At 50.1% G+C, this 18853-nt stretch overlaps 2 protein-coding genes across 2 annotated transcripts; one reads left to right on the forward strand and one right to left on the reverse strand.

Annotated features, from left to right (window-relative positions):
• Positions 1 to 1440: 1440 nt before the first annotated feature.
• On the reverse strand, positions 1441 to 4696 carry EAH_00006100 (GD22670, related, related; the record flags this gene model as incomplete). The annotated part of the gene is made up of 9 exons (XM_013396328.1): positions 1441 to 1838; positions 2160 to 2197; positions 2293 to 2373; positions 2605 to 2732; positions 3223 to 3335; positions 3616 to 3660; positions 3904 to 4036; positions 4221 to 4258; positions 4654 to 4696. 9 exons carry the CDS (start codon positions 4694 to 4696, stop codon positions 1441 to 1443), a joined length of 1017 nt encoding a protein of 338 aa, XP_013251782.1.
• A 4328-nt stretch (positions 4697 to 9024) lies between these two features.
• On the forward strand, positions 9025 to 18725 carry EAH_00006110 (ATP-binding cassette protein subfamily B member 2, putative; the record flags this gene model as incomplete). The annotated part of the gene is made up of 28 exons (XM_013396329.1): positions 9025 to 9255; positions 9360 to 9421; positions 9746 to 9818; positions 10424 to 10531; positions 10642 to 10743; positions 11049 to 11199; positions 11415 to 11579; positions 11733 to 11831; positions 12362 to 12516; positions 12679 to 12817; positions 12939 to 13017; positions 13162 to 13243; positions 13573 to 13761; positions 14007 to 14081; positions 14184 to 14351; positions 14548 to 14688; positions 15046 to 15073; positions 15244 to 15364; positions 15550 to 15634; positions 15804 to 16029; positions 16103 to 16204; positions 16349 to 16450; positions 16582 to 16694; positions 16786 to 16881; positions 17548 to 17664; positions 17885 to 17980; positions 18154 to 18305; positions 18614 to 18725. 28 exons carry the CDS (start codon positions 9025 to 9027, stop codon positions 18723 to 18725), a joined length of 3369 nt encoding a protein of 1122 aa, XP_013251783.1.
• Positions 18726 to 18853: the final 128 nt, after the last annotated feature.

An 18853-nucleotide genomic window follows, 5' to 3' on the forward strand; every position in this document is an offset into this window, starting at 1 on the left:
GAGGTGTACGGACTTCTGCAAAGCGTAGCCGCCGACCACTGGCGGCCGGGCGCTCCTTCTCTCAACCCAGACTGGATGCCTGGACGCTGGCGGCTGTTGCGATTGCTCACTGTCTTCCTTACCTCACTAAAACTTCAATTTTCCTTCTAATTAAATTGCTAAAATAAATTCAATGGAGGGATTAACAGCTGCCGCGCAGTCCGCAGTGCCACGGCACGTCGGCTGCGGCCCGAGGCAGTGTAGAGTCGGTCGCTTAAATCGAAGGTGTTTATTCACCACGGGAACTCTTTACTCCCTGTAACTACAAAACATTAAACAGCTTTTTATTGGTTGTTGTTCAGACCTTTGTTTAAATGAATTGAGCTGCAAACGACAGTCAATGAATTTGTTGCCGCCCTCCGCTGCCCACATATCGGCAGGCTTTTAGTCGCGCATGCATGTTTTTATCCCCCATAAAGTCTGGGCTTAACATGATAGAACTGTTAGTCGCCCGAAGAACGTCTTTCTTCGCGGCCTCTTGCCACAATAGCACCTCCAAGCGCACCATCCCCAGGGGTCCGGCGCCCGCCGCCACGAGCGCAAAGAAGTTGCATACCAAGATTTAGATCACATTAACGCTTCCCTCTTGCACTGCCACGTTCTCGTCTATGTGCAAACCCACGTTAGCCCTCAAAATCCGGTCAAGATGAGCTGTTAGCAGGCCCCTCGCACTAATCTTGCCACTTGCAGCTGCTCTGTACAGTTCAGGGTTTGCCTCGCATGTTCCAAGGCTTAAAAACTGATGAAACATTCAGGCAAATACTGTAATGCCGCTCCGAGAGAGGCAAAAAACCACACAAAACACGGACAGAGACAGTCCGAGTAGTCCGGGTGGCGCTGTGGCGGCAAACCCAAAAGAAAATACACCCACAGTGTTACATTCAAACAGCATAGGTGTAACCTGACCTAACTAAACCCCTTAAAATCATCTCATAACTCTCTCCACTGCAACTGAGGCAGCAAGCCCATCAGTTATGAAGAGATGCATTGTGGACGTTTCACACCATGTATTACAGCATGCCACAGAAACAACTTGTGCGGCGAGGAGGTTGAAGCGAAGCGCGAATTGCTGCAACATCCCCTTCCCCCCTACCCTACCATGGAAAACGAAAAGGAGACTCACGCTGAACAACTACATGGTGAACTTGTCCTCAAGGGATTAAGGGTTACGGTTCCAGCTGGAGGAGGATGAACACGCTTCAAACATGTTATCCCATTGAGAGTACAAAGTGTTCAAATCATCCCAGACAAAAAGAAACCTTCGCTGATCCGCGGCAAGAAAAGAGTGAAAAGCGTAGGGAGGGGAAGAAACCGCCAAGGCAGAAAATAGCAAACGCACGAGTGTACGAAGTCGTTCGCTGGTCTCGAACTGGAATGACTGCCAGTCCACCATTTCGCTTCTTAGCTCTGTGTTTCGGTCTTCCCTTGCTGCTGCCTTCGCTGCTCGCGTAGTCTCATAAGATCCAATAACTGAGAATTAACTTCTTTGTAGGCAGAGGGCTCGGCCTCGTCCGCACTAGTTTTGTGCGACTGTAACTGGTGGCCTCCCATGCTTGTATCTGCCTCATCTACGGTCAGTGCAGCTGGTGCATCTGCAGCTGCAGCAGCTGCAGACAGAGACGCTGGATTTGCAAAGGAAGCTTCGCTAGGGGCGCCAGCAGCAGCAGCTGCTGCTGCTGCTGCAGGGGTAGCGGAAACCACGGGTGCGCCTGAAGGAACGGCGTTAGAGTCTTCTGATGGTTTCTCGCCCCGCTTGCTCTTCGAGTCCGCCATTTGCTGGCGCTCAACGAATTCAAAAACTGAACAACGGCGCAGGCAAATGCCAGAAAAAGTCAATCCTTCAACTCATGCCCCAAACGGAGGGAAACCCCAGCGCCTAACGAGTGTATTAAATGCCTACAGGAAGTCTCTCGAACTACCATGTCTCATATGGGTTCGGTGTGGCTGAGCGGCAGCCTGGGCTACACTAGAATCCCTACTACGGTGAGACTGTACGCTTCCAGTTGGCTAAAAAGGTGTAGAGTGTGCGTACACTCGGACTGTACAGCAATCGGGTCGCTAAGGACTCGCGTGCTCCAAGACTTCAAACAACGGCCGGTGAGCGGATCGATGGCGCACACATGAGGCAGAGACATGACCTGAATATGGAACGAAGGACCTGGCAAGCATGTCAAGATTAACCCGAAGGGTCATATGGTATGGCGTATAGACAATGCAAAGCAATAGGAAACAATGTGAACTGAAGCCACTTACGCGATACATGTCGCAGAAAATTTGGCCTTCTTCACATCGATCTGTTCTTTGCCAGAAGATGAAGAAGTCTTTGATAAGATCCTGAGCAGAAGCGGATGCACCCGAAGCCCGGCAGAAACAACATGAGAATTTAAGAACACTCTTATTAGTGCTAATGAAAAGGTTGGGCTGCACGCAACATCTGAACGGCTATAAGGGGCTCCCATGAGGTTGCATGCTGTTCAGATAAAGAAGATTCTATTCCTTCCTCCGCTTTGCATGAGTTCAAAGGTGACAGTCTAGGATCCCCCGATGCGCTCCCTGGAAAGGCACCAGGTGCAGATCACCTGAACAACCTCCGCCTTCCAAACGTCTCTGTTAAGTCGGAGGGATTCAAATGCATCCACCTGCTGAATGTTCACCAGAAGCCATTTGTTCTGCTCTCGGCCCAACTCTCTCGCCTAGCAGCACAAACAAGCATCAAAACGGCGCCATGTGCTAAGGAGCTCCAGGGCCGTCACGAATGAACCAAAACACAGCATGCCAAGAAGATATGGAATAGCTCCTAGAATGTAACTGCACCACATTCAAAAAGAAGCACAAGCAGCAATGTAGCTACTACACTCGCACAGCGGCACGACCGCGCGATACCTACGCAGATATTGGTCTACAGATATATGCATGTATGTATGCATATACAAGAATATGCATATACACGCAGACTACACTTATAAGTTCTAGTTGCATACAAGCAGGTACGTGCGCAAAATACACGTGCACGCAAGATATTTCACAGCAGAGATTGACAGAAACTTGAACATACATGGGAATATTTATATGCACAATAGAAAAATCAATAAGGTAGCTCTATATCTGTGTATACATACTAATCACCCTTATCTACGTCTGTTTATGCAAAAATTTACAAGTTCAGATGCATATGCGCCTTACACGGGCAAATGGCTCCTGGCACGATAATCCCCCAGGCAGTTCAAATAAGTCCCGAAATGCCACCGTCCCAGCAGACGAATCCACGGCGAGAGCCGTTACATTTCGTTGTGGAACTGCGTTCACCAATACAGCATACCACGATATGCACACATACCTCACCTTATACTCTACTGCCCAGCTCCGGCGCTTTCAACGAACACAGTCAGTTTGAGAGCAGCGCAAGGAATAGCAGAAATGCACGGCAAGAAGCAGCATACACCAAGACGTCCCTAAGCAAGACACAATAGGTGTCCTGAGGGAGCGCAACCACCGTATGCAGATCTACAGATGCAGATTTTCATGGAGATACACACACAAATACGTCAAAACGAAGCACAGCAGTAATGAGCCTACAACCAGCAGAGCTTGCAGCCGCTTGGGAAGGGTGAAACGATGGGCCTGCGACAGCAAATCAACTTGTCACAAGCAAGCCACAGCAAGATGAAGCAGAACACAAGTGCTGGCAGCGCACAGTATTTGCAGAGCACGCACAGTATTGATCCGTACAATGCACACGCAGATCAACCATCACCATGTGACCTGAAAACGAATATACACAATTCCCGCCCAATTACATACACATATAATGCAGCAATAGTTATACTACACATGAAACATGAAAGAGCGGACGGGAGAGCTCACTGAGCAGTGTTTGCGAATATTCCGGATCCGGGGCCCTCAGACCCTCCCCTGGGTCCGATAAAGAGACCCCGTTATTCGCTGCTACACTGTCAATGTAAAGAGAGGCAGCTGCATTAATGTCACCCTTTGCTTGCTGAGCAGAGCACGCAGAACGACCCGAAACAGGAACAACGGTGGGAAAGCCCAAGCACCAGGCCAAACCCTAGGTACACAAATAAACACCGTGGTGCACCGTGGGCTTTTGAGCTGTACAAAGAACAGGAGACAAATGGATGGAGAAGACTGTCTCAAGGAACGCGCAGAGTGTTCGCGATCACCTCTAGGAAACGCCTTGCCGTGTCGGCATCAGGTATTCCTGACCACACGAGACATACACAGGCAGAAGAGAGCACGCAGAATTCAAAGATCAGCTCCCTGTAGCAAGTGATTTAGCAAGCAGTCACTACGGCTTTCCTCCACCTTCCAGGCAGGCCAGCACAGAACCCAGCCGTAATTCAAACCAATTTCAGACGGGCGGCCTCAACAGGAACGATGCGTGATTTCTCGTCTGCGCACTGATATGCTCAGCAGGAGCGAGGGTTAAGTTACAACATCGGCATGCGTTTCCACTGAATCTTAGAGCCAAACAGCCACTTGCCCTCCCCGGAACTCAGAAGCATCTTTGTCTGCGGTTAGAGCGTGCCTGTGTATACTGCAGCCACTTCTAACCAACTGAAATCAGTAGTAGGCAGTGGGAATATGCAAACTCACCAGCGACATCCATTAGCACTGGAATTGCCTCGGATGGGTCCATCGTTACTCTCTTCTCGCAGCTGCTGAAGTTGGTGTTGCTACCAGTGGGCAGGCAGGTTCAAGCGCGGCGCCTAGAACCGTGAGGCTTTGTGTCTGGGGTTTAAAATGCCGTTTAAATTACTCAATTGATTGTGCGAGAACACCAAAATCAACAGCTGCTCCTGCAGCTAACGTGCTGCAGCTCTTGCGCTGTTCAGTTGCCGTGGGGCCCCCCAGTTGGCAGCAGGCTCAGCAATTGCTCACTTCACAGTGCCTCACTTTGCAGAGTCACCACTATCACCGCTATTCAAAATATGCTGCCAACCGACTTTTCCAAATGCTCCATTCGAGTGCAGGACTTCTGCTAATCTGGGAATTGATTCTTTTTGAGTGCCTATAGGAATTCACTGCAAGGCGAGCCGCAGCAGCAGTAGTGTATCATACAATATCATAGCAATGCGTACAACGTTAGTGGGCCCATGAAGTGTGTGTATTTGGTGCTGTGTAGGTTTCACTCTCTGGAGAAAGAAATGCATTCGCAGCGACGGCCTTCGCCCTGAGCCTGGACCGTTGCGAGCTGCAATCAAGCCAAAGCCGTAGGATAATGGTTCCGCGCACAGCAGCTAGCCTACCCTCCAGTCCCAGGGCGCCCTGAGCGCAAAGGCCCAAGGGCCTGGGTCAGGGGTGGAGGGGAGGGTAGGCGCCCTGCAATGGAGTGTCAACGCACTTTGCTCATAGTGTTGCTGCACGGCAACCCGGCATGCAAGCACAACAATGCCCCCCCTTTGCTGCATGCACCACCACTGTAGAGGATTAATAAAGATGTACTGGGCCCAGAGTAAGTAGCCTTCATGCACATAGAAGTAGTTGCACCCGCTTCGGGGGAGGTGGCGCAGAAGTACCACCTGCGCGCCATCGAGTGCCTCTTCACCCAGGAGGGCAGAGTGGGATGGTTCCTGCCATACATGCTGCTGCAACTACAGAGGTTGTTGTTTCTGCAGGTCCATCGGTTGCTCCTTCTACATTTCCCCCTGTTGCATATATTGCTGCAGCACCTCTTGCTGCAGCACCTCTTGCCGCAGCACCTCTTGCTGCAGCGTCCTCTGCCGCCACATCTCGTTCTGACGCATCTCTTGCTGGCGTACCACTTGCTGTTGAGATTCCTCTTCACCTGGCTGCAGCTTTTGCTGCTGTTAACGCCTAAAGAGGACGGACGCAAGTCTTGGTACGCTAATCAGCCGTCAAGACGAACGCCGCAATGTTGCGCACACTTCCCAGCGGCGAACCCAAAGTTCGCGAGTGCTGCAACAGATTCCATGTTGGCTTTCACCAGGTTGGCCTGTTCAATAGCCCTTGATAACAGTCTCTGTGCTTGTTCTTGTGCTGCTGAGGTCGTCCTTCCCTCTGTTTCGCTCTTTCTTCTCCAGTACTCGGTTAGGTTTAGGCACACTGGCTGACGGATGGACTTTGCCGTAGCAGCTAGTCTGCTTGACGCTCGATTTCTTCTTCAAGAAGCTGGTGTTGCATGTACCTTGGAATAAAGCTTGGGGCTGCCCTGGGAATGAGTTCCTGTGGTAAATTGAGCGTCCAGTGGGTGACCAGCCCCTGCTAGTTCCTTGTTATGTAAGTACACCTCAGAATTCTTCCTTCAACTGTGCCCACCTCTGCTGTTCCTCTGATGCCAACTGGCCTGAGTCCCCCAGAATTGCGATCTCCGCACGGCCATCGCGATGAAGTGCATGCATTTCTCTGTCCAGCGCCTCTGCTCTCCATACGAACCTCCTCGTTCCTTTCTCAATGGACACTACTTCTGCTACTGCTTCCGCTTCCCTTGCCTTAGAAGATTCAAGCGCTATTGGGGGCTGTGAGAGATGCCTTCTATCAGTGCTTCCCGGGTTATAGACCTTAATAGTCTCGTGATGACTGCACGCGCTTCCTCCACCGGCTCGCCAGCGCCATGCAACAACTATTTCCTGGTAAAGTGGCCTACTGCAAAGGTCCCGTGAAATGAATTGTCAATGCAATCACGGTCTCCACTGTGAGCCTTGCACTGTTTCTGTACTCGGCGGGTTGTTTCCTGTAGTATGGTCTGTTCTACATGGGTGCATGTACTCTTATACTCCTACTCAGCGCCAGGCAAATGTGCCAATAATTCCTTGCAGATTCATTGCATTTAGAATAGGTTGATCAGCTCTGTCTGCATGTGAGAATGCTTGGCAACACTTGTTACACCTGTCCCCCAGCCCCAGGCACTTGGACTGCTGTGACAAGGATACATGGGGACTGGAAGGAATTGAAGTTGCTTTATCGATGCGCCGCTGGGTACTTTTTCAGGTGTTCCGCTGGCTCCCGTTTGCTCGCGCCCAAATATTTTATGGGGGCTTGCACTAACAGCCCAAACATCCAGGGGCTTTGTGCCAGAACCTGTTTTCTGCATACCCAGCCAGGACGATGGAAGTGGCTCTTTTTCCTGCTTTGTGGTTGGTAAGCGCTCCCTCGTTGCGCTTGAATAGCACCCATACGATCTGTATTTCCTTTTCCACTATCCGCCCTTTGTCTGTTTCCGCGGCCCAGCCACGAACCATTGTTATGGAGGCCCCGACTCCACCGTTGAAATTCTGGCGATGGAGGGCTCTATCGATAGCCTCGTTTGGTTACGCTGCCCGGAGTCTTCCATAGCCTGCTCCCTTGCCGGTCATGGAATAAACCTACAGTAAGGCACATTTCGAGGAGCCACTATAGTTAGAGTATTCTCCGGAAAACTGGGACATATACTCAGACATTGCCACGTTTGTTACTCCCCTGCTAATCAAAAAGATGCTAATAGCAATTGTAGCAACTGAAGAGCAACTGAAGCTCTTGGGGTTCACTTTGAAGACGAAAGTACAACACAACGAAAGCAAGGAACTCCATTGCGCCTGCTTTGCGACTCCCGTCAAGCCTTGATGGGCGGCAAAGGCCGAGGCATTCGTCATGAACTTTTGTTGCAGTATAAGCAGGCTCCGCCTGGTGGAATGCATAAGCTGTTGTTTTTTCAACATGGTGTTCCCCAGCTGCTAATCAGCGCACCACCAGAAGTCATGTCCCGCGCAGTCTCTATTCGCGAAGGGCTGAGGTTTTGATAAGGATTTCGGAAGGGCATATGAAGATTCTTTGTGGCTTCGATTCTCAACGCCTGCCACTAACCACTGTATTCATCAGGTCGCCCTTTTTTTCGGGGTGGGGTTCATTGTTCTCACCTGCCCCGATGAACCCGGTGGTGCTACGAAGCGTAAAGACAATCCTCGATCGTGTGAGGGACGGCGTGTGCTACAATAGAGCCAACAATTATGATAAGCGTTCCGAAAAACAATTAACCTAGCCTTCACTCTCCAAAGGCCCTGAGCACAGCGGCCAAGGGCCTCCACCTGTTGCAGAGAGGAGCAGGCAGATCATGACGTACACCACACCACTGCAACCAATGCTGCACAGCAGCTGCACGCGCAGGCACAACCTAGTCCCCTCCGGTGCATGCACTGGAGTTGTAGACATTCGCCGAACACTTACATCGCCCGGCACTGCCCGCCTGCACGCAGGGAGAGATACATGTACCAACCTTACAAACACCATGCTGCCTAGGGGCCCTCGAAGCGTCGTGTTCGCCCGCTCCTGTTAATGGGCTGTTTGAACCTTAGCACATTGGATATACACACTACATTTCGCCTGCTCTCAGATGGAGCTAAGTTTCATGTTTCCCTCCTGTTCACTGCAGTGAAAACGGCAGCCTCTACCTCCGGCACGGCAGCTTCGCCGGAAGCGATATTGCCGTCTTGACGTTTTGCGGCACAAATGCAAAGTCTGGTGCTTCTACTCACTCAATGAATTACCATTACATTTTTTCTTAATATGGGAATCGCTGTTCCGTATGGAACCAGCGAAGGAGCAGGTGTGCCGTTTGCGCTCAGCAGCTCCTGTAGAATGCAAGGCGGGTAGGCCGATCGCAGTAGGTGTTGGTAAACGGTCGCTTGAAGAGCGGCTTGTGGAGACTAACTCTGAATGAGACATTTAACTTCTATATTTTGCATCATGAAACGAGCATTGTCTCAGCGACAGCCTGTTTTGTTTCCGCAGGTAAGGCGAGCGTGAATGCTGCGAGCCTGCATGCATTGTTGGGAGACAACCACGGTCGGGTAAACGCCGTTTTGATTCATTCGAAGAGGCTGTTTTGAAAAGCAATTTTTGTTTTATTTTAATTTTTTGTCTGCATTGATTAGTGCGGATTTTCCTTCACGGGGTCTGTGACCTGTGGGGCACCGTTTCGCTGCTTTGGGGGATAGCGTTTGCTTGAAATCAGACGCTAACGTATCAGCAATGAGTGCATCGAGGCCTCCTGAAGAGGCCGAATGCGCGGGTATGCTAACAGAGGTTGGCGAAGACGCTGGTGGGAGCCCTCGTGGTCCCAACACCACTGAAGCACCAACCAAGGAGTCCGCGATGACAACAGGCGCTAAACAATTGGGGGGCAAAGGCAAGGAAATGCCGGGCGCACTGGAAGTCTCAGAGAATACTTCGGCGGCGAAGACCAAGCCAGCCATAGCTGAGGTGGGATCACTTAAAAACCGGTCGTTTTTCTAGCACAACTTGTGGGGGCAAAGTTCGCATTGCCGCAGAGGTGCTCCATTACTTTATTTCTGTGGCGTGTGCAGCAAAAATCAATGATGAAGAAGTTGAAGGACCTCCTTGGCGATGATCCATGGGCGGCTCTCAGGTGAGGGGAGGCATTGTGACACCCGTTTCTTTTTTCCCTTCCTCCTACACACGCATTTTGGATGAGGCCGTAGAGGTATTGAGCGGTTCTTGAACAGTTCTTCTGCCGCAGTGCCTCGAGTTTGGGAGCGTTGAATTTCGGCGCGTCGGGAAATGGGCCCGACAGAAGTTAGCGTTGAAGAATGTCAACATCGTCGCAGACACACATTTTTCTTAAGAGCGCCAGAACTGCATTATTATGAGTACCATTCTAGGTGGTGTAGCTTGTCAGGATCTAGCGTCTGGATTTTAAGGAACGTGCTGTGTTGTGTACTTTGGTCGGCAGGCATGCGAACAAATATGACGCCCTTCTGCTTGCATTGGGAACAATCGCGAGCCTCACCCTCGGTGCATTGCTGGTGAGTGCATATGTATAAAGGCGAATGGTGCAGTTTGATCAAAGCCTTAGCCTTCTGGATTTTTCGGATTTGAAATTAGAGCGTTTGATAGTATGTGTGGGTTGATGCTAGTGGTGTTGAATTGACCGCCAAGATTGACGGCAAGAGCGGCCCGCTCCCCCTATGTGTAGTTGCTTTGGAGTTTGGGGTTTGGGGTTTCTGCTCATCTACCTCTTAGCTTTTGAATGCCTGTCTATCTTCCTTTTTTTCAGCCAGCCTTTTTCATTGTCTTCGGCGGCCTCCTTGAAGAGATGAACACCACCCTAGATACAAATTATTACGTCCACCTTATGGCTTGGTTTGGAGTAAGTTAGAAACTTTCCGTTGGCACGACTGCAGTGATGCTGCTTTAATAATCCCAACACACCCGCATGCTTACACATGCGCTTTTCGCCATCCTCTGCTGGAGCAGTCAGACCACTATCTTCACGCAGACGTTTGCAGTACCTAGAGCACTGCAAGTCATACATAGTTGTTGAATTTTTAAAACTAATCGCTAGTAAACGAACCAAGGTGCTTCGGATGGCTGAGGGCCAAGGGCTTATGATGTTGGGTTGGGTTTGCAGTTGATAGCGTTCGTGGGCGGGTCGATTGCTACGGCATGCTTTGAAATCGTCGCGGATAGGCAGGCCAAAGCATTTAAAGAAAGTTACTTCAAGGCTATCGTACGACAGGTGCGGAGAACATGATTCTTTTCCCTCGCGGAATCCTCAAAACCCCTTTAGAGCCTCACCTGCAGCGCCCCTGACTGCTATTGCTTGAAAGCCGAATATTGTTGACGCAGGAAATGGCGTGGTTTGACCAGAGCAGCGTCGGAAGTCTAGCCTCGCGCATGGAGGCAAATGTGGCTTCAATTCGCAGCGGTGTCGGGCTCAAACTGGCTATGGTAAGATAAATGCACCACCACTCACCTTTTGCTGCCAGGTTGCGGCTGTGGATGCCCACAAGATGCCCCACGCTGAGCCGATCAACACTATACCATAACCGTCGAGAATTAGCCTGCTGATCTTTCACAGGACAGAGGCGTGACGGCAGTTTGTGCTTCGGGCCGGTGCGGCGTTTGTTTATGTGGATTATGCCACTAAGTCCTAAATCCAGTGTAAAACTGTACACGCTGTTGGGCTTGTGCACCACTCATGGGACGCTGCTCTTTGCCTTGTGTGTGACTGCGCCTTTCCCTTCTTTGTGCAGCTTATTCAACTGGCTACCACAGTGGTTGGCGCTCTGGTGGTTGGCTTTATCAAGAGCTGGAAGCTAACGCTAGTTTGTGCAGCGGCAGTGCCAGTTGTCGCAAGTTTTGGAGGTTTGGTCGCCTGGGCTGTTCACAAGCAAGAAAGGGACAGTAAGTATCTATTTGAGGATTTTGCTGTGGCCATGCGACTGAGAACACTGGAGATGTTGGCTTTCCACCCCGCAGACTTAACTGTGCATGATTTACCACGCAGCTCTTGTGGGGATTGGATTAGTTCCTCTTTTATCGATGTAGTTTTGTCTGTATGCTTTGGAATAGATGTGCTGTTTCGCCCTAACTGCGTGCACGTGTCTGCCTGTTGACAGCATTGGACTCTTACTCCTCTGCGGGAAGCGTCAGCGAGGAGGCGATAATGGCCATACGAACAGTTGTGTCTTTGGGGTTGGAGGGACGCATGGCTGAGAAATACCGAAGCAAACTCCGGGACGCCGAACGGGCTGGAATACGGGGAGGATTTTGGGTTGCGCTGGGTGAGCCTTTTTCTCGAGGTTTTCCCCTTGTCACGTCTGGATCCAGCAGATAGAATTTGGAAGAGTCTCTTTGATGTTTTCGTACAGCTGACACCTGACTGACTGTGGGCTACTTGCTCAATCGATTCCATTTCATCTATTATTCACATGCAGGATTGGGGGGCCTGATGGTATCCGTGTTCCTAATGGCCTCCATGGGCTTGTGGTACGGGGGACATCTGCTCGCGGACAGCACCGAGGAGGCCATCGCAAGTCAGACGTATAGGCACATTGTTTGCTGCTAGAGCTTGCCTAAGATTGAGGCATGTTTGGTCGGCTGTTAGAGCCTACATCGTGGGAGTCTTTGCTAGCAAAGCTGCTCTCCAGAGTCGTTTGTAGTGTCGAAGATTGTTCGCCTCTGCGCCTCTAAGATATTCGCCTCGTGCATGTTATTTTTTTGCACTTGTTGGCTGGTTGTCTCCTCTACGTTTCTTTATGCTTGCATTGTTTTCGTTCACCGTATTATTGCTTCGCGCTTTATGCTCTGCTTCAGTCATGACAACACCCATCATCCCAAATGATCCCGCTACTTGGCCAAAGCCACAGTTCACGGGAGGAACTGCAATAACGGTGTTTTTCGTTATTTTGATTGGAGCTTTCTCTATGGGCCAGATCATCCCAAGCATCACGGCACTGATCAAGGCAAGCGGGAATGCTCTTATGCATCACTTTTCACTAGCGATGAATTCGCACAAGCAAGCGCCGAGGACATGGCTGTTTGGAGTGGTGCTGGCCACCTCCAGGGTGCCCCCGCGCATCGGGGTGGCGCGTCGTTCTTGCACATGATGCATGCTTTGCCTTTGCCTTTTCCTGCCTCCAGGCAAACACCGCAGCGATGGATTTGGAAACAGTGATACGACGAACTTCAGCCATCGACCCCCTCGCGAGCGGCGGCCGTGTACGTTGTGAAGGGACAGATACTTAGTTTGCAGCAACCCGAGTGACTAAGCCACTGACTTTCTAAAAGACATGCTCGCTTGCACTCTCTCGCTTCCATCGAGTGACTCACAATAGATCCCTCTACTCCTATCTTGATAGCGCTGCGCATGTCCCCTTCCAGACTGACGTGAAATTGGATGGAGACATTGAATTCAAGAACGTTTCCTTTTCGTACCCTACCCGTCCGGAACGGCCCGTTTTCACCGATTTGAATCTCCGTATCCCAGCTGGGAAGTGCGTTGCACTGGTGGGAGGCTCTGGTGAGGCTTCTCACGGCAGCGTGAAGCTGTTTTTTTGAGTGCATCCACGAGGCTGTCTGCGCTATGGAAATCCACCGTAGTGTTAGAAGAGAAGGTGTTAAATCCTGTTGAGTGCGCACAGGCTGTGGCAAGTCGACGATTTTGCAACTTCTTCAACGCGTTTATGATTGCGAGCAAGGAACTGTAACGGTTAGTGGCGTGTAAGTATAGACATAAAAGTCTATTGGCTCGCTGCCGCAGTAACTATTTAATATCGAACATGTCTGAAGTATACCCATGCATAGTGCCTGGACGGACTCTGACGGCCCTTCTTCTCGTGCGGTTTTTGCCCTGCACGTCCGCAGGCCCATCAAGGAGATCAATGTCAAGACGCTAAGGCGGCAGATGGGTGTTGTGAGTCAAGAGCCACGCCTTTTCTCTGCGACGGTGAGCTTTTCTGCGATCAAGCCGGGATAACACGGGCGCTGCTGACTTACCACCCAGCAGACTTACGAGTGCAGTGTTTTCCTCCTAGTTTTTGTGCGGATCGAATTAATTCCTCTATTTATGCATGAGTTTGCGTGGCCGCATTCGACGCGCTCTCAATGTGCATGCTTGCGCGTCAACTTCTACCAGCCCAGCATGCTCAAGCGATTGCATGAACATTTCTAGGATACAGTTGCACGTGGTACTCTAGAGCTGCTTGAGCAGCAGCACCTGCAGGGCAAATTGTGACATGGCATTTGCTCTCTGATCTGACGCTGCGCCGATGCCAGGTGAAGCAGAATATTGAATTAGGCTCGCCGGATCCGGTGACATTGGAACAGGTTGTAGAAGCAGCGAAGCAAGCAAACGCTGACGGATTTATCACCCGTTTCCCAGACGGATACGAGACAGACTGCGGCGCCTATGGAGGGCACCTTTCGGGCGGTCAGAAACAGCGTATTGCCATCGCAAGAGCTCTGGTGCGTTGCTTTTAAGAAAAACACTATTGCGTGTTATGAAGTTTCAATACGGATCGGCTGCATGAGCAGGGACATCCGCAGCTGAAGGAGTTAGTAATAGCTTGGGTGTCTTGGATATATTAGCCGTGCTGTTGCATTGCCAACCAAGGCATTCCCACATGGGTCACATTCGTTAAGGCATGAGGTACAGAAGCATCGTCAACGCGGGGATGGGAATGGGAGATATGTGTGATGACGCTGCGCAGATCCGTCGCCCAAACATACTGATATTTGACGAAGCCACTTCCGCTTTGGACAGCCAGTCTGAAAGGGTTGTTCAGGTGAGTAAGGCGTGTGCCTGTTTAATTGATTTAGATCTGTGCAATTTACAGTAGCGCGTCATGAAAGGCGTATGGTATGGCTTTTTCACTTCGTTTTTGCAGGATGCTCTGGACGCTTTGGTGAAAACGACCAAAGCTACAACGTTGATCGTTGCTCACCGGCTAAGTACCATCCAGAACGCGGACTTAATCATTGTCTTGGAACCGTCTGCCACTCATGGAGCTACCGTTGTGCAGCAGGGGACTCACCACGAGCTAATGAAGGACACTGTAGGTCGCACGCAGATTGGGGGATGGATAGGTAGACCTGTGAATCGGACCACACAACATTATGCTGAAGGCTGTTCTGGGTTGCTCCACACCAAGAGTGGAAGATTTTTTTGGCAGTGCAGATTATATATTATCACACAGTAATAGGAATTATTATCGAGTGGGTCGTGCCTGCGATGGGTTGTGCTTTTCGTAGGAAGGGCTGTATTACCACATGGTGTCCAGTCAAGTTGTTCCCAAGATTGATGACGATAAGGAAGACAGCGCCGTGCAGGAAACGATGTCGGTGCATCCCGAGTCTGAGCAAGGTGATGCCGCTGGCGCTCCTAACGTTCAGGTTGGTCGACCCACACGGCCCACAGCACGCGAGAGCTGCAAGTCGACACACTAAAATCTTGAGCTAGCAGGAATGCTCAGCAAAATGGGAGTTTCCCGCATCGTGGGGGGGATGGTTGGAAGTGCGAACATGGGGAAGAGCCGAACAGGATTCCCGGGATGATGTCATTAGCGTGCATGCACTCAGATGTATTGTCATTTTATTCAGCTTGCAGACTCAGGCACCACAGTAGGATCTCAGTGGCGGGTTTAGCTGCTCTTTGCGCCAACGTTTGTGAGGGGAGTCTTCACGTTGTCATTAGAGTTGAGCATTTGGGTCTGCATGAATATCCTGTTGTGCATGCGTGTGTGATGTCAGGAGAGACGTATGTCTGCGGATTTTTTGAGTAAGTTCACACACCAATCGTATTGGTTTACAAGCCTTGGAGAGCTTGTAGGACTAGACAAACCAATTGAGTCATTACTTATTATCACATTGTAGCACCGTCGCTTGTTGAGAATAGAAATGCAGCGTGAGAATGTCAACAGCGGTGCGTACCCTGCTGCTACATATCAGGTGCATCTATTGCCAAGGCATCTCGATCAATGGCTAAGAGCCCGAACTGCCGCACTTACAGACTCATTTTGGAAGATTGGCCGGTCGTGATCTTGACTTTCGCTGCGGCAATCTGCGCGGGGTGAGAATGGAGCAGGGGCTAGGTTGGGGCCTTCTCAAGGGCGCCCCCCTTGTTGCGTGATCGCCTTTAAATTTCATGTATGTATTTTTTGTATGTCTGGGTAGCTTATTTGCGCCATTCTGCCTGTAGTGTTTCGCCTTTGTCTCAATGAGGCAGATGGCTTATGTGCTTTGTGGGTTGTTCAGGATTATCTTCCCTGTTTTTGGCTATAGCTTCGCCCAGTTTATCGGCACGTACTTCAGCCCCGACCCTCAAGCGATCCGCGATGGAGTATGTCAAGGCATTACGGTGCCGTCGCCCACTTCTCCCCGTAGAGCACCCAAGCGTACATGGGCCGCTGTTTCCACCTTTTCCGCGTGCATAATCCGCAAATGTAGTGTGTATTAGTTCTCGTTAGCACTTGCCGAGCGTTGGTGATAATCTTTGATGTATTTATCAGGCTTCGAAATGGGCTGTGGTACTAGTTGGTCTGGGTTTTGCCCACGGTCTATCTGATGCGATCAAGATTTGCGGCATAGACTATTGCGGGTATAAAGTTGCAACGCGGTTGCGAGAAAAGGCATTCACCCAAACTATACATCAGGATGTCGCGTTCTTTGACTTGCCAGATAATAATGCAGGTGCGCACCCGGGATCCGTGCATCCCTCAGCCATCAGTCCTTGCGGCTGTAGGTGATCCCTTCATGCAGCCAGTCAACATTAGCTGCTTGTTTTTGCGTTATTTGCTGCTTGTTTCAGGAAATGTCTCCAGCATCCTCAGTGCAGATGTGCTCGATGTAAAGGTTGGCTGCACTGGCAACGTTGTCTCCGTGGTTCAGGTGCTTGCTTCGCTTGTGGCAGGTATACATCAAACAATACATTTTCCTACATGCCTTTGTCACAGTAAAGAGCACTTCAGCTTGTCACAGTACTACGGTTTCAGTGATGTTGGTTGGCCTGCGACATTATACCCAATGCTTGCTTGCTATTGGCTTCGCAATACAGGTCTCATCATCGCATTCACTGGAGAGTGGAGACTGGCTTTGGTAATGCTTGCGTTTTGCGTTCTATTGCTCCCCGCTAACGTTATCGAAGCTAAGTTCACCAGTGCGTCTACTGTCCCCGCCGGTTTGCCACGTTCACGTTGCAATGCAGCTGCTGAGCCTCCTTCCCGTGTTGCGCAGGTTGTGATAAAGCTGTTTTTATGTTATTTCATGGTTGAACTGCGTTTCATGCAGACCCAGGGGTGTCTCCAAAAGGGCGGCGTGGTGGTCCAATCAAGGGAGCTTCAGTGATCATGAACCAAGCAACCGCTGGCATCAAGGTCGTTAGTGCTTTTGGGCTGGAGGAGGTATGACGCAACTTTTCAGATACAGCCTTTCTTATTTATGCTTGTTAATCGCCACTGCCTATGCGTACGTTTGGTTGCACCTTTCCCACAGGCGTTCATCAAGTCCTACGTTGAAAGCGTTGATGCGGAACAAGCAACGAAGGTCAGGGAAGCGCTGGTCCTGGGTATCGCTTACGGCTTCAGTCAGGTGAGGAACCACTTTTCTCCACCGCACCAGAGTGTGACTCTCATGAAAGCTTTTGCGCAATGACAAGCAGCTCCTGTGAAGGTGTTTGGCGCGCAGGCGGTTAATTATTTTGTCAACTGTTTAGGCTTGTGGTACGGTAGCAAGTTGGTTTCTACAAGCGGCGTTAAACCCGAAGGTGCGTGAGCCTAGAAAGCCGTTACGCCAATGCATTACTGAAGAATGGTGTGCAAAAGCCTTCGCAGCATAGTGTATGCATGTAAGGTGCTTGTGGCGGTTCAGTGATCACGCGAACAATTTTCTCCTTGACTTTTGCGGTATCCTCCGCTGGACAAACTGTTCTCTTCACAACTGACGCTGGAAAGGCTGCGGCTGCAGGTCGTCGTGTTTACGCACTCATCGACAAGGTGAGCTGCCGCCCACCCGCTGATAGATAATTACATATATTCATATGTATATGTATATGTATATATATATATATACGCGCACCCGCACTTATATTATTATTACTATTATGTAATATTATAATATGCCCACGATTGCGCATTCTGGAGACTCAAAGAGTCCTCGCTGGATTGATGCTTTTATCGTGTAGTCCCGGCTACGTTGCATGGCGTTTGCTGCGAAAGCAACTGTGAGCAAAACTTAGTATGCTGCGGGGCCGCTCAGGCGTCCGACATTGATGTACGCGATTCGGGAGGGAAAATTGTGAGCCACGAAAACTTCACAGGGAATGTCGACTTCGATCAAGTCAACTTCACCTACCCAACGAGACCAGAAAACAGAGTAAGTCCTGTGCCTGAAGCACTGCTTTTGACGACGCTGAATTTTGTCGTGTTGGCTGTGGGCATCAACTAACCGCCGCGTAGATTGTTAGTAAGTGAAGCAGTGGCTTTCTGGGGGAGAGGACTCCTATGGCATGGACGAATTTACAGGAGCAACAACAACGATAGACAGCAACAAAGGTGTAAGGCTGCCCGCTGCCGCGTGCTTCATGCATTCGCAGGTCTACAGAAATCTCTCCTTCTCTATCAAGGAAGGCGAATCTGTTGCGCTAGTTGGAGCGTCGGGTTGTGGAAAGTCCACCATTGTGCAGCTGGTGGTGAGTTGATATTTCTGGGCTGAACAAGTGCACGCGCTTCCTGCACAGCTTGAGTGAGAATATTATGCTGGGTTCACAGCGCGTCTTTCGGCATGCACCGATAGTTACGACAACTTCTGTTGAGTTAGCTGAGAATGGGAGCTCGGCACGGTCTGTGTTGTCCCGCACCATAGGAACGCTTTTATGACTTAAAGAGCAACTTCAGTGTCCAAACAGAAACGCAACGAAAAGCGTCTGCGTCAGAGGGCGGACCAACGCACAGAACCGCAGACGCTGGGGGGAAGATTATGTTCGACGGCGAGGACCTTCGCGAGCTCAATGTTGTGTAGGTTGATCACTCTTTAGTGTAACATCTATTGGTTCTTAACGCGCAACCTGTTCCCGTTCCAACGTAATTTTCCCGACGTTACACGCCACATTAAACGCAGCATTTCTCTAGCGCATCGTGATTGTTTGATGCAAATCCTCAATGGTAACTTCTTTGTAAAGTAAACAACTTCATACGTGGACAATTTCATTCGTAGATTGTTCTGTCCTGCGTACCAAGTGATACATTTTTTATCGATCCGTAATTAGTTTGATTCTTTGCAGCAACTCACCATGATGCCCTCCGTACGCGTGTTGTTGCCTTAGGTCTGTTCGTCAGCAAGAGGGACTGGTTAGCCAGGAACCCGTCCTATTTGACATGACAGTTGAGGAGAACATCGCTGCGTCAAAACCAGGAGCCACTGAGGTGCATTTATAATGTATACACATACTTGTGTAGACGTATGTACACATATATATATATATATATTTATGTATATATATATATATATATATATATATGTATATGCGTATGAACCCTTCCGGTTGAATATATTCATATACTTC

This window comes from Eimeria acervulina, genomic scaffold, assembly GCF_000499425.1.
Source record: "Eimeria acervulina Houghton genomic scaffold, Eah_scaff25, whole genome shotgun sequence".
Lineage (NCBI taxonomy): Eukaryota > Apicomplexa > Conoidasida > Eucoccidiorida > Eimeriidae > Eimeria > Eimeria acervulina.